At 35.1% G+C, this 24,623-nt stretch overlaps 1 protein-coding gene across 2 annotated transcripts in view; it reads left to right on the top strand.

The window, feature by feature from the left end:
- The window catches only part of LOC150097435 (carboxyl-terminal PDZ ligand of neuronal nitric oxide synthase protein-like), a 287,244-nt gene that overhangs the window by 215,644 nt on the left and 46,977 nt on the right, over positions 1–24,623 (top strand). For both annotated transcript variants that reach the window (XM_090407036.1, XM_090407034.1), the window contains 2 exons: positions 10,397–10,612; positions 23,082–23,234. In XM_090407036.1, the coding sequence (XP_090263162.1) occupies positions 10,397–10,612; positions 23,082–23,234 (369 nt within the window). The remainder of the gene's footprint in view (positions 1–10,396; positions 10,613–23,081; positions 23,235–24,623) is intronic.

Consider the following 24,623-nt stretch of genomic DNA (forward strand, 5'->3'; position numbering starts at 1 on the left):
GTGCTTGGCTTCAGACCTCTTGCTTTATTTTCTGTTCTCAGTTTGCCTAATCTCTTGCTGTTTCTGCAGCCTTTCAGTCTCATGCTTTGTCCTGTGAAGGACTGCATGCAAACAAGCTATTTCTTCTACATTTTCTTGAACTTCTGCAACTTTTGAATATGCTGTCTTACTGTCAATCACCTCATTTATACTCTCTCACATTTCTTTTCCTGTCGTTTAAACCCAGAACTCAATTCACTCCTGTACTTTCAGTGCTGACTTCCTCTACTTCATTCTCTCACTTCTGACAAGTCTCACATTTCTGACTTCTAAAACATCTACGATTTTCTCTCTCTCTCTCTCTCTCACACCACAATCCATTTTCTTTTGGTAATGAATACATAGATATAATGTATTCAAATTTATTCAAAAATAAATAAACAAACTCAACCACACAGTCATACACAAGAATAGTACAATCACTACTTATCTAAATACCATTAAATTAATGTTAATACAATGATTTAGCTGCAAGCTTTGTATCTTCACATACAAAACTAATTGTCTCAGCTAATTACTTTACATTCAAAAATAATTTCTAGATAAAAATTTTCAGACTCCCAGTAGGCCAAAATATTAGCAGTCAGCTTGCTGACTTATTTTTACACCACTTGGAGTCAAACTTATTACTCCCAACACTTATACACGCCATTTCTTTTTATGAACATTGTGTTGATGATGTATTCTGTATTGGGGAAAAACAAAACATCCAAAATTTACAAGCATCCTTTAATAACTTCAGTGATACATTGTACTTCTCCATAGAATCTAAAGTAAAAAACAATTCAGTAAATTTCTTAAACCTGATGCTTACCCGATCAGAAAATAATATTCTTACAATAATTTATCATAAACCCATTAACGTAGGAAACTACCTGAACTTTAACCATTAGAAAATCAGTAGCATTTTCTCAATTTATAAACACACATAAATATACAAATGTTTATGAAGATTTAAACCTGGAAATTACCCATTTAAATAAGATTTTCCTGAACTGCACTTGCCTCCAACAATTAATCAATAATGTTAATTCTACAGCCAAAATAAGAGCTGCCAATCCTCATGAGAAAATAAATATTTCCTATAATAAAATCGTATTACCATATATACAAAATATGCATAAAGCTATAGTACATATTCAAACATTCTAATTATAAAATTGTTTTCACTAGTGACTCTAAATTATTAAATCAGCTAAAAAGAAAAAAAAAGAAAACAATCCATGGTGACATTCTACAGTGTTACAATGTTGTTTATCACTTCCCTTTTCAATCAGATTGCAGTGCCACCTATATTGGGTTTACAAGCAGGTCACTTCATTCCCACTTTAATGTACAAGCATTATCAGGATTGTTATATATCTATACCTGCATATTTGCAAAAGAAAACCAAAAAGCTTCAACTACAGAAATAGCAGCACATGCAATAGAATACAATCACATTCCACAAATAGAGAAATTAACCATTCTTAACTTCCAGAAAAAAAAATTTTTAAAAAAGTTAAGAATATCAGAAACCATGGAAATAAAAACACATTGCAACATTATCAATGTGCACTGCCCTTACATTATATCTGAGGTTTGGCAGCTCTGCAATAACCAAAAACTTTCAACTAATCAAAATACCTTTATAGCATTGACACAGCCTACATAATGTGCTCTACAAAATTTTGTTCTTTTTTTTTCTGATAACGGCTTTCCTGAAACAGCCTTACTTCATCTCAATAAATTGGTTTCATATATTTTTGTTTTACTTTTTGAGACCTTTACATTGGTCTTTTGTCATCCTTTAGAGTTTTTAAGTTCGAGATTTTAATTTTGGAATATTTTTCACTTTTAATTATTACAAGCTTTATAATGTATTTACTATTATCATATCTTTCATTACCGAATTTATTCTTGTCCACATTCCATCTTTTAATAGTATCCTATTAATCTTATGTTTTCAACTGTTTTTAATTTTTTTGATAGCTATTAAATACAAAAATATAAATAAGTAAACAATTTTCATACTCACTTTTAAGGCATATGAAATCATATTTGAAAAGATATTCAACATACTTGAAATCTAAATTAAAAGCAATTATTTAAACACAAATTCATCCATCCATTATCATGTTATTCCTGAACTTGAAATTATTGATAAGAAAGACCTCCTCCTCATAGCCTTTTAAGGAATGCAGAGTACCAAAAAGGGCTTTCTGACCTAATGTCCAATCCACACCTTCTCGTAGTGCACCCTGTTAGGTATCTACCCGGATACTGAACGAACCAGGATGGGCTGGCAATTTGGGATTTAGCTGACCATATTGTATTCTTATTGGCTTAAACCACAAGTTATAAAATGATGGTACAACATGACAGAATTTCATGCCTCCTGGGGCGCTGCCCGGTTAAACAAGGCCCCCTTTGTTTTCGCCGGGGAACCATAGCAAACAGCGAAAAGTCAGCTACTGGAACAAATCCTAAAACGCACTCCAACTCAATATCATCTGAGTTCAAGATCGGTACTTTCAAAGAAGTGGAGCTAGCTGAGGAATTGGATACATACCAGATTGACATAATAAGGGTGACTGAAACACAAAAACTGGTGAGATCTTTCTAAGCAATAAATACAAAATGTTATATTCAGGAAATAACAATCAAGGAAAAGAAGAAGTAGCCATAGTATTCAACACTAAATACCAGGCTAATCTTCTTGAATGGCAGGCAATTTCAAGTAGAGGGATGTGGGCAAAAATCAGAATGGTGAACTGGACAATGAGACCTATTTCTACCTATGGTCCCACAGAAACCTACTAAGGTAGATGTGGAGGAATTTTTTGAGGCTTTAGAGAAAGCAGCTGACACAATGAAAAATGAAAAGTCGGTCCTTGATGGCGATCTAAATAGCAGAGTAGGAAATGATTGTGAGACATACAAAAATATTTTGGGAAAATTTGGAGAAAAGAGGAAAGCTAATGATAATGGCAAATACCTGTTGGATTTCTGCTCAGGACATAGACTGTAATTCTCATAGAATTACACTTAAGCACTTAAACAACCAACACCCCAGAATCAAGTTCACCCTGGAAAAAGAGGAAAACAACAGTCTCCCTTTCCTAGACACACTAGTCACTTGCAAGCCTGATGGAACCTTGGTTTTCTCAGTTTATAGAAAACCCACCCATACAGGCAGGTACATTCACCAACAATCTTCCCCCCCCCCCTCCCTCACAACAATATGGAGTTATTAAGACACTATATAACAGGGCTAAATTAATCTGTTCAAATGACAATGCCCTAACCTAAATTAAAAGACTGAACTAAATTACATCCTTAACACTTTCTCAGCCAATGTCTACAACCCCCAAAAATTATTAAAACCGCTAAACCACAGCCCCCCCTCCCTCCTTCACAAAAAAGATTACTCTAAATCCATCGCCATTCCCTACATCCAGGACACCTTGGAAAAAATTACCAAAATCCTGAATAAACATGACCTCTTGTTACAGACCATATAGAAAATTGGCATACCTTACCTGCTCCACTAAAGACCAACCACTTCCCCTAGACCTACCTGGTGTATAAAAGGTCCCTTGCAGCTGTCCTACTTTGGCCAAACAGGCAGGACTGCAGATATCAGAATTTTGGAACACAAGGACTACATCCGGTTTCACCAGTACAGCTACTCTGGGGTGGCAGACCATGCTCTGGATACACGCCACAGAATACGGTGGAAGAAAGCCACAGTAATACACCACAGCAAGTATAAATTTGAAAGCCTATTCATAGAATCAGCCTCAGCCCTAAGAAACATGCCAAGCCTCAACAAATTTGGATGCATGAAACTGCCCCAAATTTGGGAGACATACATCTTGAGAACTTCAGCCCAACGGCCAAGAATACCTAATATAGCCCGCTAGGGAGCACCATCAGGATTTTAGGAAAAAACATAGTTTCCTCGCTTTGACCTCATTTGCTGTTTCTAGTGCCTGCATGCACATGTCTTAATCTTATGTTCCCATGAAAATGGCAATGTGACTTTGCTGAAATATAGGAAGTATATATTAAAGTTTATTTTAATTTATATTCCAGTATACGTGAATTCCTTAAGTTATTTAGTAATCAAGACATAGACTGGTTACTACTAACACAATGTTCGAACATAAAAATGTGCACAAATTCACATGGAGAGAAGAAGCAAGGAATAAGAAAGTCTCATTAACTATGTTACTGTGGATAGTGATGTTTTTTCTCTGGTGCATGACACTAGAGTGTACAGAGGATTTGAAATTGGAAGTGATCACTATTTAGTCTTCAGCAGGATAAAATTAAATTTCATACTGAAAAGAAGAACATGTAAAAAAAGTTTTAAAGCAAATAAAAGTTGAACAACTCTCAGATGTGAACTGTAGACTGAAATACACAAACATTATTGAAGAAAAAATGAAAGTTTGAGAACAGGAACCAAACCTTGGAGATTCAGTGGCAAGCAATGAAGAAAACACTCATTGATTCAGCCAAAGAGGCATGTGGCGAGGTTGTCTGTAAGGATAGAAAAATCAGAACTCCATAGTGGACACAGGAAACTAAAGAGGCAGTGAAGGAAAAGAAGAAAGCATATCAAAAGTTTCTGACAAATAAGTCAGCTTGTGCTCCTAGAGAATACAGAGACAAATGTAAGAAAGCTAAACATTGTGTAAAACTAGCTAAACAATTTTTTTCTATGTTGTTACAAAATCATGGGAAGACTTTGTAACAACATAGAAAATAAATATCAAGAAGGTGACAAGATATTCTGGAGGTTGTTGAAGAAGCTCAGAAATGGAGGAAAGAGTGCTGAAAAAGGAATTAGAGATGATAAAGGTGACATGAAAACGGGAGAAAAAGATATCCTTGAAGTATGGAGGAATTACTTCAAAAAATTGCTAAATGAAACAATTGGTGATAGCCCAGTGGTTAAAAACACTGACCAGGCATGCAATCAGGAATAAATATCCATACTTGAAGTAGGAAAAGCCATCAAAAGCCTGAAATATGGAAAGGCAGCTGGTGTAGATGATATTCGAATAGAAATGTATAAAAGTTTTACAGACCCTGCACTGCATGGTTCAGAAGGCCTGGGCAGAGGGGACTAATTCCAGATGATCATGGTAGTACTCTCATAGTACCCATATAAAAAAAAGGGAAATAAAACAATGTGAGAATTACAGAGGTATTTCCCTACTGAGTGTTCCTGGTGAGATATATGCAAGTATACTTGAGAAATGGTTGAGAAGGATTGTGGAAGGAACGCTTGGTGAAGAACAAGCTGGAATAAGGCCAAATAGAGGCTGTCAGGATCAGATTTTCAATTTACAACAAATAGTTGAAAAATCATGGAAATATAACAAAGATCTGTATTTAAGTTTTGTCGATCTGGAAAAGGCATATGACAAGGTGCCTAGAGAGAAGCTATTCAAAATGCTACAGTTGTAAGGTGTCAGTGGATCATTATATCAAGCAATGCTTAGTCTTTATTTGAGTTGTTAGTCAGCAGTTAGAATTGAAGGAAGTACAGGAAGGTGGTTTAATGTTAAATCTGGTGTTAGACAAGGATGTACTTTATTCCCTCCGTTATTCATTATCTATATGGATCACATTATGAAGGAAAGTGGTATTAAACATGATATCAAAATTGAAGATGTTAATGTCAGCCCTTTGCTTTATGTAGATGATATTATACTTCTAAATAAATTCCCTAGAAGTCTGTATGATTCCCAGACTAAATTGAATAATTGTTGTAATAGATATGGTATGAAGATCATCACTAACAAAACAAAGACAATGAAAATAGGAAGAAGCGTTGAAAATATCAACTGCCTTGTGAATGGAGAGCCTATAGAACAAGTAAAACATTTCAGCTACTTAGGCACAGTTTTTAGTGAAGATAATTAATTAAATAAGGAAATAGATAATAGAATCAACAAAGCTGGTATTTTGGCAAGTAAACTGAATAAATTTATATGGAATAAGAGAGAAATTAGTCAAAACACTGAATTAGCTGTATACATGACAGTGTTCAAACCAATTTTAACTTATGGAACTGAGAGCTGGGTCAGAAGTAAAACACTTGACCAAAGACTAGAGACTGCAGATATGCGAGTCCTGAGAAAGATTAGGGGCATGAACAGATGGCATCAGTGGCAATATCATATTAAAAACAAAGATATTTGGAAAGAACTTGACATTGTCAGCAACCAGGAAATGTTAGCAGAGCTAATCTCAGGTGGCACTGAGATTAGCTCTGCTAATCTCAGTGCCACCTGAGATTAGCAGAGATCACTTAAACATAATAGGAAAGGAAAGATTGGCAAAACAAGTGTTCGCTGCCAGGTTGGCAGGAAAAGACCCAGAGGAAGACCAAGATATAGATGGATTGATGCAGTAAAAAGTGTCTTAGAAAATAGAAATATAAGGTCTGATAATGATATGGAGTCTTGACATGTAACAGATTAATTAGGGGAAATTTGTAGATAGAAAGTTAGTAATGATGAAAATTTTCATGTAGTACTATCATATTCTGTGCACCTCTTGAGGTACATGTCAGGAATTTGATGATGATGATTGTTTTATTCATATTTTAGTTTTTGAATTTTAAAAATCAATGGAGCTTCATCTTGCTAATCTACCTCTCACTAATATAATATTTATTAATCACCATCTACAATCTCCACTCCAAATTTCCAAGATCATTATTGACAAAAGTATAGCAAAGGTAGGTAGTAACACATGTATATGATTATTTCATTACATTTTTAATTTAAAAAGAGTTGCAATCAAAATTCGTTCTGATCCAAGGGCACTCCATAACATGAGAGCCTAAATTATGTCTTTATATCAAAGATTACAAAAAGGAGCAACATGAACAATAAGTTTTGAGGCTATATAAAATGACCATATCTATATATTATTAACAGATTGTCCATGGAGTACGCTGAACTATCAATTTGGAACCGATCTTGATTTGCATATTAAAATATATCACATCTTGCATGAAATACATATAAATCTCTCAGTTGCAATATAAGTAATTTTTTTTTCTTCCACCAGAGATCAGGTCAGTAGTATTATTTTAATTTACTGAGTCCATTGTAATGTAACTTGTCTCTTGTATTTATATATATATATATATATATATATATATATATACACTGACTATAACCAAGACTAGAATAACAATTAAATTTATTCAAAACACAACATGTTTCATCAGATTGTCCGACTTCTTCAGGCGTGGGAACATAGAAAGCAAGTAAACACTATAAGAAACATCGTATCACTATAAAACGACTATTATAAAATTCAGTTAGCTTTGAACTGTAGCTACAGTCCGTGTAGAAGTTCTATTGTTAAGTAGCTGCGTGCGTCTGATTTCACGTGTGTGCCAATATCGGATAGCAGAGTTGAGAGTCTGGTAGATTATAGCTAAGGTTATTATTTATGTGATGAGGGTCCATAACAATTTCCATAGACTCGACTATGCGTTGCTCCACCTCGTCACGGCATATATGAAGGTTTGAGGTTGTTGTCCAGTTTATCTCATGTTGACGGCCTTCATTATTTGTGTTTACTGAAAACAGTACATGGCTTGACAGGGCACTTGCTCTAGTTCTTTTGTAGGCAATGTCTCTCTGGTGCTCTTCTAGACGTAGGAGGATGGATTTTTCAGTTTGGCCATAGTATTGCTTCCCGCAGTCACACGTGATTTTGTACACTCCTGGGAATTGTAGATGGGTGTGAGCTTGTTTGTATTTGTTTAAAATCGATCTTAGTTTAAGAAGAGTAGAGAAACTGGTTTTTATGTTGAACTTTCTTAAAATTCTTCTTAGTTTCATGGAGAGCGAGCTGATATATGGTAAGGAGATATAACCTTTTGGATTGTCTTGTGTTTCTGAGTTGTTTTGATAGCGGCGGTATAGATGTTTATTAATAGTTTTCGACGAGTAGCCATTACTTGTGAAGGTTCTTTGTAGATGTTGTAGTTCATTTTTTAGATCTTCATCATCTGTCAGTATAGATCTAGCACAATGTGCTAGGGTTGAGATGATACCCACTTTCTATGCAGGATAGTGATGTGAGGACGCATGCAGGTATCTATCTATGTGTGTAGATTTTCTAAAGATTGATATTTTAATAGAATCAGATGTCTTAGTCAGTCTTACGTCCAGGAAGGGAAGAGATCCATTTTCTTCAACCTCCATTGTTAATTTGATATCTTGGTGGAAGTTGTTTAAATGATTTAAAAAAGACTGAAGGTTATCGTTGCCATGTTCCCAGATAAGAAATATGTCATCTACAAATCTTAGCCAAATTTTTGGTTTAAGAGTAGCTGAGGAGATTGCCTTTTGTTCGAAATCTTCAAAAAAGATGTTAGCTAATGTAGGAGACAGGGGCTTCCCATTGCCAACCGTTTATTTTGTTTGTAGATTTTCTTTTCATATTGAAAGTAGCCAGAGTGAATGCAGTGTGATAGCATGGAAAACATCTTTTTTGAAATCTTGTTTTTTTTAAATATCGAGAACCCTCTTGAATTGGTATGTTTGTAAAGAGAGCCACCACGTCAAAGCTCACCATGATATCTGAAGGCTGGAGTTTGAAATTTTTGATTTTTGAGACGAAATCTGTTGAGTTTTTTATATATGAAGAAGAATTTCCTGTGAAACCTTTTAAAGAAGAAGCCAGAAACTTAGATAAGCTGTAGGTAGGCGAGTCAATACTATCTACAATTGGTCTCAGTGGGTAGTTTTCCTTGTGTATCTTTGGGAGCCCATATGGGATGAGTGATGTAAAGAGCAAGTGGCAAGGCATATGTTTCGTGGAAGTTCTGTGGCTTTTTTGTAAGAGGTTGTTTGTTTTGTTATGTATCTCCCTCGTTGGATCTCTCTCAATTTCCAAGTATGTATCTGACTCTAATAATGCCAAGATTTTTTCATGGTAATCTGTTTTATTTAGCACTACAGTTGCGTTGCCCTTGTCAGCTTGTATGATAACGATGTCTTTATTGTTCTTAAGACTTTTTATTGGTAGCCTTTCGCCAAGGGAGATGTTATCAGATGTCTTGCATTATTAATCGCAATTATTGCTTCCATGCGAAGTAAACTGGCAGGAAGTAGTGATGCAGCTTTCTCCATCTTAGTTAAAAACATTTCCTTGGAAATAGTTTTAAGCGCAAGGACAAAATTGAGACTTTTTATAAGAATTTGTTCTTTGTTGTGATTTAGAACATATGATGAATGGTTTATCACTAATTTTTTTATTTCTTCCATGAAGATTATTAGGGGTTGGTTGTTCTTGTGTTGTCTTTAGCGAATTAAACTTTCTGATAAGCTTATGTTTGTTTAAGTTTTGAGATGTTATTGCCCGATGTGTACTTATTTCTTGAATGTGATTCCATGACATGTAGTCTAAGGAGGTCGCTAAATGGTTTTCTAAGGATGATTTTTGAGAAAAGAGAAGAGCTAAATTACATTTGGTATCGTTAATCCTCTCTCCTAAAAGTTCTAGTTTTGCTTTTTCACTGGTAATGGCTTCTCTGAATTGTAAGAATTTAGGAATAATAGAAGAGAACTTACGTTTCAGGAAGATAAGTCTGTTGATAGTGAGTCCAATACTCTTAAAATGTCTTCTCATAAGCTTTCGTAAGATGGAAATTTGTGTGTGTGTGTGTGTGTGTGTGTGTGTGTGTGTGTGTGTGTGTGTGTGTGTGTGTGTGTGTGAGTGAGAGAGAGAGAGAGAGAGTACTTCAGATGATGACATTGATGTGAAGGTCAAAACATCAATTAATTAACTGGGTTTATATTAGATTGAAATTATTACTTTAACGTGCTAGTTGTCGGCATGATTTTATAATGAAAAACAAGAATAATTAATATCCAGTATTATTAAGTAGACAAACATGGTTTTGCTCTTTGGTTATAAACAATATTGAAAATTCATTCATCTTGTTTTATTTTAATATTTTTAATGTTAGCTTTAAAAGCTAAATGAGCTTAAAGAAGAAATGAGCTTAAAGCTCATTTCTTCTGTTCACACGATATCTCTTATAGTGTTTACTTCATGAATTAGTAACGCTTTGTCTTATTTTTAGAGTGGTTTGCAATTTATTTTCTAGAAAAATTTGTTGTTCTTTTTTTAGCAATAACTTTTGATTGACTTCTACTCCAGAATTAATTGTAATTACTTATAGTAATATACCATGCTAGGTAGGTAATATCATTCAGAATCTGTTATTTGTAGAACATTCATTACAGTAATTATTAATGTATTTTTGAATAATTATTTCTCTGCTAATGTGCATCAGTGATTACTAAAGGTAGCCAATATCTTCTCTCAGTTAGGAGTGACATCAGTGCCCCTGTCCAACAGTTCTCTTCAAGTGCAAAATGCTTCTCATCCTGAAGATCTTCCACAGCTTGGCTTCCGTCATCATATTCAAATGCTAAGAGAGCAGTTAGAGCAGCAGAATCAGCAGACCCAGTTAGTTATTGCACAAATTCAGTTACTGAAAGATCAGTTAGCTGCTGAGACTACAGCACGACTAGAAGCTCAGGTTGTTGTCTTAATGTGTTTCTGCTTACTAAATTTATTAATTTATATTATTTTACCATTACATTTTAATTAACTCTTCTCCATCACCAACCATGAAAGTTTGTTTTTAGAATTATGGCTAAACCATCCAAGCTGCATCTAGAAATTGTGTGTATGTGTATTATATTCTTTTGGTCAGTTTGCATGTTTTGTGGGATGAAAAACCAGTTGCCAGGAGGGAAAACCCTGTCACCCCCATATGAGACTGGCTGACTCACCTTCGGTTGAAAAGACTCTTATTAAGATACTTTGTGTCCTTGTTAGACATCATACATAATAAACATAATTGTACTACTGCTTTGGATCAGAAAAATCTCTTACAAATAACAGTGCCAAATCTCTAACAAATAAATAAGAATTCACTCACACATAATAAACATACAAAAAAAAAACAAAAAGCTTTTGTATGTTATGGTCCTCACTAATATAAATTATGTGCACTACTGCCACTTCGGTTATTTCTCAGTGGCATCCTAAATTGCTGTCCACTTCTGTTATCCAAACTACACTCTTCTTGTTAATTGATTTTGGCTCCTGATTTCCTTGTCATGCTTTCTTGCATTCATTTGTCTTTTATCAAATGAATCTCTCTCTCTCTCCTAATTCTGATAACCATTGTAACTTCTTTGGTTATTTACATCTGGAACTTTATTTCTTGCAGTTCAAATACCCATCTATTGAGGTCTTGGATCCTTTACTTCACAATTCAAATTAGTTCTCCTTTTCCAGTTTCACTGAATTATCTGTAAGAAATGGCAAGGCACAGTTGACTCTCACTATAGCAAACTGCAAAGAATCATATGAATAATTTGTTATAGTGGACAGTTTCTTATAGTGAATTTTCTTTAGCACAGCATTGTATTTATGAGACTTATCAGATATTTCAGTGTTTGTTATAGTAAGTAGATTTGCTATTTTGATATTCCATTGAGCTTAATGAAAATTATATGGTATTTCTATGGGCAGGTACACATACCGGCCACTGTTGTCCATGAAACAGCCTTCAACTGCTGAATAAAAAGTCGACATTGCAAGATGGACTTGATTGGTAACATTCAGATATTTCTTGGAGGACATCTCAACCTTCTAGCAATATCAGGGCACCCATTCCATACCAACAGAACATGTCCCACACCATGACACCACCTCCAGAACCTTGAGCTGTGTTTACAAGGCAAACTGGGTTCATTGGTTGATGGGCTCCCACCAAACTCTCTGCCTACCATCATTATAGAACAAAGTGTACCATGACTCATTACAGCACATGACTTTTTTCCAGTGTCCAGTTACAGTGTTTCTGACACCATTGTAGATGGATGCTCTAGTTTCTTTGCAGAAATCAGTAGTTTCCATACACTCATGCAACTGCCAATACCTTCTTCAATTTCCTGCACATAATTTGGTGAGATATGGGTCTGGAACAGTCTTTATTAATTGCTTCAGTCAATTGCTGCACACAGAAAGTTCTCTGTCCATACAAACCTTCTCAAGCAATGGCAATCTCACTCCTGACGGACTGTTTTAGGACTGCAGTTATGTTTCTTAATCAAGCAATGTGGGTTTTCCACTGATTAAACATCTGAGATATCTCGCCCTATGAAACACCAGTCAGCTCTTCTATTTTCAGAATCATGGTTCCAGCCAGATGGGCACCGACATTAAGCCTTTTATCGAGTTCTGAAAGATCCTTTGTTTTCCCATTGTAAACAACACTATTGACGATTACTTACCAGTATCATTCTTGAATAGTTGCCTGAAATACATGGTGATGCATGTGACCAAATATTTTGCATATACACCACATAAGTGATGTTTACATACATCTTCATAAAAGTTTCTAATGCAGCAGCTGATATATGTGTTAGTAGGTAAAAAAGGTTCATTAGATCACATTAATACCCGTGACTTTTACTTAGCCAGCTTTCCCCCCACCCCCCATGGGTATCAGCTATCCTGTAATCTCTTCACTTTTCTTTTCTACAGAATACCCTTCTTCCAGCCACTTACTCGTTTCAGTTTTGGTCTTTTCCCAGTATTGGGAAAGTATTGTCCCAACTTTAATCATGAGTAAAAGAATTAGTGAGCAAAAAGTGGAAGTATGAAAAAGATTCGAAAAGTAATCTCATTGTTAATAAAGAAAAATGAACAAGGTGAGTCCAGAGCAAAGATAGGACAAGAACACAAAATGGGTGAATCAACTATAAGAGCAATTTTAAGCAAAGCTGCATACAAAGAGAAAGGTAAGACTGCTTCAAGTTCATCATGTATGCAGACCACTCGAAATCAAAGTATTATAATGATTGAATTAGAACGACTTCTTTCTACGTGGATTGAAGATTGTAACCAAAAAAAAGATCCCGCTAAGCACTGACCTTATTAAATCAAAAGCATTAAGTCTCTTTGCAACCTTGAAAGATAGGGCTATCAATGATGGGAAAAAGAGAAGAATTCCACTCTAGTACTGGGTGGTTTGGGCATTTCAAAAAAGAGAAATATCCTATATAATGTTTGAATCACAGGTAAAGCTGCAAGTGCAGGAGGTGGCTGCAAATTATCCAGAGATTTTGAACAAAATTGTGGAAGAAGGGGACTATTATGACCAACAAATATTTAATGTCAATGAAACCAGCCTTTTTTGGAAGCAAATGCCTTCCAAGACTTTTCTGGCTAAATCAGAGAAATCTCAACCTGATTATAAAATTGCAAAGGCAAATGAAATTACTACTAGCAATATGCAAGCCATTTGGAAGCACATTCTTCCACATTGTGCAAATGATTTTAGAAGCTTTTCAAATGAAATGGATAATGTTGTTGAGGAAATTGCCAACATCAGCCGTGAACTGGGTTTTGATGAGATTGACAATGATAACATCCAGGCGTTAATTAAATCTCATTCTAAGGAATTGAGTGATTTTGACCTGCTAAATTTAGATGTACAGCTGGAATATCCTGAAGAATATGAAAAAAATTTAACCACTGACAGTCAGCCAAAAGAGATTTCACAGAAACAATTTGAAAATATTTTTCATACAATCAAAATTTTTAAGCAGCAATACTTTAGAGGCTGAACCTAATTAACAGAGAAACAGTAAAATTTACAGAAGAGGCAATGGGGCCATACCATCAGTTGTATGAAAAAAAGAAACAGAATATCCCCCACATTACGTTAGCTCAGTTCTTTGGTAAGAAGTAGAATAATAAATTTATATTTGAATATGTTTTATTGTCTTTCAGCTTCATGGTTTTCCTTTAAGTAAGTCCCAAGACATACCCTAATTCTTTATTAGAGTATGTCTTATATTTATTTTTAAAAAAAATTAAGGATCAAAAAAGAAATTTGAGGGACAAATTATACTTTTCCCATAGGTTATTATATTTGATTAGTGTGTTTTCGATTAATACACCCATTTTAAAGAACATGTTAGGCTCATTAATCGAGGGAATTGCTGTGTGTGTGTGTGTGTGTGTGTGTGTGTGTGTGTGTGTGTGTGTGTGTGTGTGTGTGTGTGTGTGTGTGTGTGTGTGTTGTTTTCCCATAGATTAGGTTTTCATGGCTATTGTACATGTTTTAATGAAAATAACACACACACAGCAATTAATTGGAAATAAATTAGTTATTTTCTATTTCATCATTTGACTATATAGCCAAATGATGAAATAGAAAATAACTAATTTATTTCCAAAGGCACTACTAGTTTTGTCTTTCTAGAAGACTTCATTGGGTGTATACTACATAGAAGGGGGGGGGGAATTAAAAACATTACCTGGGTATAGAAAATAAGGGGATAAACATCCTTTGTTGTTTTATAGCCAGTAAGCGAAACTAAAGATCGATAACCACGATCTATAAGTTTCATGCCGAAAAACTATCGGCGAAGGCAATTCGAAGTAAAGGTGGAGCAAGCTCCCTCACTATGCTTGATATTTTCTCATAATGTAAAACACAGCTCCTAGGAGATGTAATACTGTCATTACATTATGAGGAGAGGCCACTACCCAGACCAGTTTCAACCTTTTTTGAGGTCTCATCAGTGAGTAGGTAGACCTGGAAGACATCAAAGCTTAGTGAAAAGAACTTACATACCTTCACTATACGAATGCCATAAAGGTGTAATTATATTTTAGTTAAGATAAAAAGCCAAATGGCTAGTTTTCTGGCACCTTAATATAGAAAATAAGGGGATAAACATCCTTTGTTGTGTTATAGCCAGTAAGCGAAACTAAAGATCGAAAACTACGATCTATAAGTTTCATGCCAGAAAACTAGCCATTTGGCTTTTTATCTTAACTAAATTACTTGGGTATATTACCAAAGTTCTAAATTATCAACGGATTGCTCATATTAGAATGAATTTGCAGACTAGCTGCGTTGTTGTTGTTCTCATGCACAATGATGTGGTCTCATCACTGCTATGGCTGAGGTTGACATTTAGATGAACAGGATTTAGTGCAGTTCCTGTTGATTTGAAGATGTTTCTTTCAAGTTCATCATAGCATTTTACATGACTTCGGTTATATTCCAGTTTACTGAGTGTATAGTGGATTGATGGTCATTGGGACCAGAAGAATTAAGAATATGACTAAATAAGGCCTTAACCTAGTTCTATCATAGGTGATATGGTGATATCTCTGCAATGTTCTTCAATACAAAGCCCAGTTGATTTCTCTGTTTGTCCATATGGAAAATTATAGCCACACCAGAGATAGTACATACATCTATATTTCAAATTGTTATTTTTAGGTTTTACTGGCCAAAGCCAGGATTGAAGTTTTGTTAGGGGGTGAATAAGGTATGAATCTTATATTTCTTGAGGATTTTTGCCAGTTTGTTAGAAATAGAGCCGATATATGGATAGTGATATAATCTTTCACATTATTACTCTCTTCAGCATGGTGTGTAGGGAGATTAAACAAGAGTTTAGAAATTGACTGTTTATGATAACCATTCTACTGAAAATTGAAAAATGCAGCTTTAATTCTTTGCTGATCTCTTCTTCGTCATTGATATGTGTATGTTTTCTGTAGATGGAGATTTTTAATTTTTCAAACAAATGAGTAAGTTTTGTGACTGAGACTTATAAAGAACATAGCAGGAGAGAAATAATGTTTTGAAGAGAAAAAGAGAGAGAGAGAGAGGAGAAGAAGATTTTTAAAGGCTGATGAAGCTATTAATTTAATATGTTAATGTCAGTGTATGCTGGATGTGAAAGTTTCTTCTAGAAAGGAAAATGGAACATTATCAAAAGAGGGAAGTGAAGCAGGAGTTTCTTGCAGGTAATAAGACAGGACTGTGTTTTAATAGCATTTAAATTCACTAAGTAGTCTTCACCCAAATTGAGAATTCTGAGGAGTTAATATTTAAGACTCGTTATGACAAATCTTGGGGCAGTAGTCATTTCATTACTACTGGATTTCTCAAATGAAGAGGAGGAATTGATAATACTATTATCAGAAAACTATGAATGGGATTTGAAGGCAGAAAGAGAGGAGGGCATTGATATAAAGTGGGAAGAGTGTGGGTGAGAGCACAGAACTCGGAGGTACTTCAGCACTGATAAGAGGAAGCTAGCAATCCATTCACAGAGGGAAAGATGGTAGCTTGTTTAGGCTTCAGTGTCAGACATAATCAATTTGCCTTTGATATGTAAAGAGCAGCCATGTAAATTTCTTCAAATCTTTCCATGGCATCTGTCCAAAGATGGATAAAGTTAGTGAAGGGAATCACTGCGTAGGACAAGAATGGCAGAATCCATATTGGTAAACACTAATTAACTGGCAGATCTCCAGGTTGTCAAGAAGCTGGCCGTTGGTGTTTTTCTTCACTTTCGAAAGTATTGAGATGAGCAGTAGGACAATAGTTTGCTTCCATTTTGTTGGGCACTTTCCAGAGGAATATGTCGGCTTACAAAGGCAATACAGGATAGTGTTAATTGTGGAGCATAAGCTTTTAGCACAACTGGAGGTATTCCATTTGAAAATAAAACTTATTAGTATCAAGACTGATTTTTCTGTTGTTCTTCTGGCAGAAGATCAGTGAAGTCATTTGGGAAGCAGTTTATGGTATTTGCAAGAGGTGATTTGCTTTGGTTGTCTTAACAAAAGTTAGAAAAGAAAAAAAAAAAAAGACTGATACCAAGAGATCTGCCTTATTTTTGATGATTTTAATGTCTTGGTACCATCAGGATGTGAGAAGCAGAAGTTACTCTCAGCTATCGGTCAAGTAAGAGGTGAGCTGTTGGGTAGATTGCATTTTGCCTTTATAAAGTCTGGATATGTTGATAATTTTTTTTTACTCTTGTTTTGTGCTGTAGTGTAGGATGAACGAGAGCTTGTGTTTTTGACCCGAGCCACTGAACATATGCTTTATTTTTATCATGAACTACATAGGCACAGTTTTTAGAAACCAGGTTTTGATGCAGGTTGAAGGTTTGCAGGGGAGTGGAGGGTGAAGGTCCTCTTCTAGTAAGGATTATTTCAAGTAATTAGGAAAGTAAAACAGTAATTTGACTGTGGAAAACAACCACAGAAATCCTAGAGGCATCCCAATTAGTACCATCATAGTGCCATAGAGTACAAGGCTGAGATTGGCTAGGAGAGGATTGATCTGTAGGAAAGGAGACACGGATAAGAATATGATCAGAGTTGCCAAGAGAACAAATATCTTCATTGTATTTGAAGGGAGAGCTGGTTAAGAAAAAGCCTATAGTGCCAGAAGAATAATGAGGATTATCTGGTATTCTGGTTGGTAGGTTATTGGTGTTAGATTATGAACTATTATGAATTATTCATAAACTCATAGGTGTATGAATCAAGTTCTGTTTGATCCTGAATCAAATCATCAAAAGTTTTTCACCATGATCAGTAAGCACTACTCACCGCTTGGTCAAATTGCATTTTGATCACCTCTCCTAATATATTCCTTAATGCCTTGTTTTTTAAATGGTCACCTGCTTTTGCACAAGCTATATCCAATCCTTTACTGATACCATTTGCCATCTCACCTTTTTCAGGATGATTAATCACATCAGTCTATTCATGGCCATTGTTTGGTTCTAATTGTTAGAGTCTAGAACGTTTCTAGCACTAGAACTGCTCTTTTCAGACTCCTTTCCTTTAGTGTTACACGGTGATCAGCATTCGTTTTAGACAAATTATGGACTCTACAACCATTTTAGAAATAATTATTTTAATTTCATGATGTTTTGACCTTCATATTAAGGTCATCATCTGGAATATACACATATATATACAGAGACAAGCTATATGACATTTCACACAGTATGCTAAAGAGACAATGATTATTCTACTGGCCTGGCCTCTAGTGAAAATAAAATAAAATAAATTAAATTAAATAACTACATCAAAGCTATATTCTATTTAAGACAACATCAGAGAAAAAAAAGTTTTTTTTTCATACAGATAGTTTTATTACATCAAAAATGATGTCCTAATTTAACATGAGAATTGTTATATTAGATTTAAGATCCTAGGTTACCTATAGTCCTATTTATAATTAACTCTCTTAGGGAGAATATTCTACCCACATAACTCTTTCTTCCTAAGAGTTAATTATAAATAGGACTATAGGTATCAAGGATCTTAAATCTAATATAACCATTCTCATGTTAAATTAGGATATTTTTGCTGTAATATGAAGAAAAAAAAATGTATTTTTTCTCTGATGTTGTCTTAAATAGAATATAGCTTTGATGTAGTTATTTATTTAATTTATTTATTTTGTTTTCACTAAAGGTCAGGCCGTAGAGTAACGTTGAACAAATCATGGTCTCTTTAGCATACTGTGTGAAATGTAATATAGCTTGTCTCTGTGTAGATATGTGTATACTCCAGTTGATGACCTAAATATGAAGGGCGAAATTTCAGGAAATTAATTATTTCTAACACGGTTTTAGAGTCCATAATTTGTCTAAAATGAACGCTCTTTTCAGACATTTTAAAGAATAAAATCAAATTGAAATAATTATGGAATCCTAACTTTCCACAAAAATACTGATGTCAAGGCAGGGGCATATGGGTGGGGGGGGGCGCTGAAAAGTTATAATAAACACCTAGAACAAAAATGATATTAAAGTAACTGATATAACCACAAGAAAGAACTTATCTTAAAATCCTTTAACCCCCATGTTTCATCAAATTGTAATAATTTGTTCTTTTTCTTTTAGGATTTTATAAGAAAACATGTCAGAGGTTTTGAAGAAATTCGAAGACACAGAGGGTGCAGGCCATCATCAAGTTTTTCGTGCTGCAAGAAAGTCTGCAACTGAGATTCACCAAACTTTGTCTGAGACTTTAGGGAACTCTGCCCCAGCATATCCAACAGTTGCCAGATGGGCAGCCACGTTTAAAACTGGGCATCCTGAGACAACAGATGCCCCCAGGTCACAGCAATCACACCTGAAAACATCAATGCAGTTCATTCCATGATCCTTGATGATAGATGAATACCAGCCAAAAGTATTGCAAAAACTCTGGGGATATCCAGGGAATGAATTGGGGTCATTATGCTCACCTCTGGACATGCAGATGCTCTCAGCAAAGTGGGTCCAAAAATGTTTGAATGCTGACCAAAAGAGAATGTGTGCTGTCATCTCAAGGGATTTTTGGGTAATTTTGAGAAATCAAGTGCAGATTTTTTGGCTCTTATTGTGACTTTTGGTGAAACATGGCTTCATCACTATAAAACTCAGAGACCAAACAACAGTCAACGGAGTGAAGACATGAAGATTCTCCATGGCCAGAGAAGTTCTGAACCCAAAAGTCAGCAGGGAAGGTTCTTGTCATTGTCTTTTGGGATATGGATGGTGTAATCCTTACCAAATACCTCAAAAAAAAAAAAAAAAGGTGAAACTGTTACAGCAGCAGTTTATTCAACAATGCTAGTAAAGTACTGAAAGAAAAATGTTGCAGGAAACTGAGCAGAGGCGTGTTGCTTTTGCAGGACAGCATACATGCTCACACTTCTCATGAAACCCAACAGACAATACACAACTTGGGCTTTCAATGTCTGCCTCACCCATCTTATTCATCATACCTGGCTATTTCCTATTCCCAAAGTTAAAGAAACTCTTTAAAGGAACAAAATTTACTACAGATGAAAGTCATATCTTCACCAGAGGACTGGTTTGTGCAACAAGGGATCTCAGAGGATTGCAAATAATGCAGCAGTTTTGTAATAAGTGTATAACACTTTGTGTGGAATATGCAAAATAATGTGTAAGATACATGGTTCTACCTCAATTCTTTCATGGTGATTATCACAACTTTTCAGCATATCCTCATAAATGCACATTTTGTAGTTGCAAGATGCTTCGCTCTTCTATCTCTGTGACCCTCTGTTGACTGAGGATGGGGGGATAAAAATTTTAATACACTTTTCCACCATCAAATTCATGTCTTAATACAGATTAATTGATTTTTAAATTATATAATGCCACATGTGCATCAAATTTCGTTTTGTTCAGATTAGTGAAGCATGATATCTTAAGTGTGGTAAGTATGACAACCAAGTGCCTCAAGTCCAGATCATGTTCTCTTATTAGAAATAGTTATAAACATATCCCAGATATAAGCTACTAGGTTCTATGCCCTTGATTCATCTCTACACAAGATATTTTACATGTAAACTTTTGTTTGCTTACCTCTACTCAGCATGATTCCTTCTCCTCATAACAGCGACTACATTTCATACAATATAATATCCCTTCTGACCAGGCTCTCCCAATTATGCAGCATAGCCACTGCAAAACTTTTATACCTCCATATTTGAGCATTTCCGGTTGAATATCATCTACTCCAGCTGCCGTTTCAAGTTTTTGATGGCATTTTCTACTTCAAATATTGATATGTACTTTTTGCATTTCTCTTGAAAATTTTCTACACCTGTCACCACTTGTTTCATTTAAGTCTTTCAAAGTAATTACTTCAGACATCTAGAATATCCTTATCTTCAGTTTTCATGACACCTTTATCATCTTTGACTCCTTTTACAATACTCTTGCCTCCATTTCTAAGCCTTTCAATAGTCTCCAGAATATTTTGCCATGATATTTACCTTCTGTATTCTTACCAAAGTCTTCCCATGACTTTTGTTTAGCTACTTGCACACATAGCTCATTTGCATTTTTCTCTGTATTCTTTTAGGGCATCTGCTGACTTATTTGTTAGTAACTTTCAGTATGCTTTATTCTTTTTAGGACTTCTGTTTTAACTTCTATCCTTTCAGACGTCACCACATGCCTCTATAGCTGAATCTGTCGAGGTTTCCTTCTTCCTTTGATAATGTTTGTATAGTTGAGTGTACAGTTCATTTGCATATCTCAGCACTAGTGTATTATAGGACCTGGTTCACATGCATCTGATTAATCTGGTGGTAAAAATTGTACAATTAAGGTCCTCTTTATGAACAATGAAATAAAAAATAAAATAAAAAACAAGAAACATTGAATTATTAATATATTGTTTTGCTTGAGAGAACAAGTCTTTAATTTGTAAACAGAAGAGATAGCTATTTATTATGAATAAAAAAAGATGAAATGAAATGATGATATAAAGGCATGAATTTCAGAAACTTTATATCACTTTTGCAGTTATTGATTTCATGGGGATTTTTGTGGCAAAGTGATGATTTTAGTTATAACAGTATTACTTGAAGTTGAAAACTTTTTTCACTTAGTTATACTATAAAATAAAGGTGATAAGAAATTATATTCTTGGTTTAATCCTTTTTCCAATTGTAAGCAGACAAAATGTACATGGAAAGTATCTTTGCAATTGGGTTACTTGTATATAGATGGGTATATAGAAGGCCAGGGATTTGGGAGTGTTGGTGGGTAGGGAATTGAAGTTTAGGGGGCACATTGCAAAAGTGACTAAATCAGCTCATCAAATCACTTGGCTTCTGAAAAATACTTTAACATGTAGAGACAAACAAGTTGTTGTTCCTCTGTATCGAGCCTTGATAAGACCCCATCTGGACTACTGTACCCAGTTATGGGCACCAGGGTTTCTTCGTGATGGGGAGGAAGTGGAGAGGATCTAGAGATGAGTGACCAAGATGATAGAAGGTCTGTGGAATGAACCTTACGAGAATAGGTTGAAGATTTGTGGGTTGCAGAGATTGGACGATAGGCGAAGGACGGATGATATGATTGAGACATTCAAATTATTGAAGGGTTTCTATAAGATTGATCCAGAAGATATTTTTGAAAATATCTTCTGGATCAATCCTTCTGGTGGGAGGACTAGGGGCCATGCATGGAAGCTGGGCAAGAGCGTGGTTGACAAGGGTGTTAGAGCTAGGTTTTTTACTTGGAGAGTGGTGAATGAGTGGAATAAGCTTCCAGAGTCTGTTGTGGGTGCTACGACCGTGAATGAGTTCAAGGCGAGGTATGATAGATACTGTGTCAATGTCGAATAGTTGTTCTTGACATGATGTTAGGGTCTCCCTCGATGAGTCTGTCGACTCCTTGGAGTTGCCCGGAACAATAATAATAATAATAATATAGAGGCTGATGACTTCACATCAATTGCCTTAGTATCCCATGATGCAAACCACACATCCTTTTGGACATGTATAATGCTATTATGAGAAGGGCCATTACCCAGACCGGTTTCAATTCCACTTAAAAAGTAATTGGAAACGTTCAGGTAGTTATTCGAATGACTGACGAATTGTGCTCAATATGCATCCTACCTTGCCTCAGCGTGCTTTACTTGTTAAGTTGTTTTACCTTAAACAGTGTAATGCCGTAGCAGCCCTTTGGGAATTTAGGCTTCATAGCCTGCGTACAGGTCCTATGTCAGCTGTAGCACTGAGAGCTATGATTAAGAAGTTTAAAGAAACTGGATCACTAGGAGTTAGACCTGGCAAAGGACGGAAAGCAGTTATTATTATTATTATTATTATCATTGTAACGTGCCACATATCCAGCTGGAATGCATGACGTAGCTGTCGCTTACACCATCAAAATGTTATTATTCCATTTTATCTGCCTTTAATGTAATTATCCACTTGTTTTCTGCTCTGCCAGCGGAAAAATTTCCCCTATTGGCTACTTTTGGTACTAAATCTTTTTTTCGAAGAATTCATCTCCCCACGCCTTCAAAAGTCTCCATATAAAATTTGGTCTCATTATTCCGTTTATTGGTTTTAGCTACAGATGCCTCCAAAGATGGAAAGTTATTTTATGGCCACCCTGTAATTTTTTAGCATCTTTAATTGATAGTATTTATTGAATATGTGGAAGTTTTAATAATAGGCAGCTCCAAAACCTCATGGGAATTGGATAAACAAGAATTGTTTGGAATTTGGACTCATATTATAAACTACATATCATTTGCTGGGAATTACTTTCATGGTTTGCTAATTTTATTGTATATATTATTTTATTTTATTTTTTTCTCCTTTTTAGTCTCAAAATCATCACTTGCTGGTTCATAATCGGGAATTATTGGAACATATTCGAAATTTAGTGAAGCATATTCAAGAACTGGAAAGGAAGTATCTTCAAGATGTGAAAGGAAGTGTAGGATCATTGCTTCCAGAGTTATCTCCAGAAATTCAGGTAATGTGAAGCTTTGACACCCCCCCCCACAACACACACACATACTCTCAAAAAAAAAAAAATTGAAGTTGGAGGAACAAAACCTTATATATCTACTACAGGGATCTGAGAACTTCCTAGCCACATGTAGTACACCAGTGCTATTTTTTCGCCCAACTTCCAGTTTATCTTTCTTTTTAAATCTTTAAAGAATTTGAACTATTATCTTTATACAGTGTGTGTATTTCAGTTATGGAAATCAGGTTTCAGGATAGTGAGGATGCTACTGCTGCCCAACATGATAGGCATGAACTGCATCCAGGCAGCACTTACTAAAAGCGATAATATTTTACCTGTTACAGTAGAATGTCTAGTTATGCCCATGTTCCTGCTCCAGAACATACCAGGATTCTTATGATTCTTATCAAGCACCAGTACATAATTCTTTGATAACTTTTTTAAGTGTTTCAAAGTACTTCTAGAGAAATCATCAAAATTATGACTAAAAGTCTTTCTGTTAGATTATTTTAAAAAATTTTTCCCACATGAGTATGTTTAAAAGTGAAACATGTATATGTAATTTTTATATATTTCCTTTTTGTTTATTCCTTCAACTTAAAAAAAGTATTTCTAGTTTCTCTTCAGTATTTTCATCTACTTTGAAAACAATTATAGTTTCCCTGAACTATTAAAATCACATATATGAGGGTGGTCTGAAAAGTTCTTGGCTTAACAATGAAAAAACGAATTTATAATTTAAAAATTATTTTTATTTTTCAACATAATCTCCCTTAAGACTAATACATTTATTTCAGCGATGCTCCAGCACTATTATCCCATCCCTGTAGTGGTTCTCGGTAAGATCTGCAAAATACCCCATTACAGCTGCAATCATCTCTTGATTCGAAGAAAAACACTGACCAGCAAGGAAGAGTTTTAGTTTTGAGAGGAGATAGAAGTCAGAGTGAGCCAAATCTAGGGAATAGGGTGGATGTTCCAACAATTCATAGTGCAGATCCCTTAATTTTCCCATTGCCAAAACACCTTTGTGGGCAGGTGCATTGACCAGATGAAAGATGATTTATTTCTTCTGCAAACCGGGTCTTTTCTCATGAATTTTTTCATCTAGTCTGGTTAAAAGATCGGAATAATATTCCCTGGTTATTGTTTTATCCTTTTCAAGATAATAAATAAACAAAATGCTTTTAACTTCCCAAAACACCGATGCCATGACCTTTCCTGCTGATGGCAACGACTTTGTCTTTGGTGCTGAACATCTGGCTTCTTTCCACTGTTTTGACTGCTATTTGGATTCTGGTGTGCAATGGTGAATCTAAGTCTCATCCATAGTAATAAATCGACACACAAAATCAGTTTTATTCTTGTTAAAACACTCCAAGCACTGTTCAC

This window comes from Typopeltis vanoorti, chromosome 17 (genome assembly GCF_054136105.1).
Source record: "Typopeltis vanoorti isolate ZY-2024b chromosome 17, IOZ_Tvanoo_1.0, whole genome shotgun sequence".
Classification (NCBI taxonomy): Eukaryota; Metazoa; Arthropoda; class Arachnida; order Uropygi; family Thelyphonidae; genus Typopeltis; species Typopeltis vanoorti.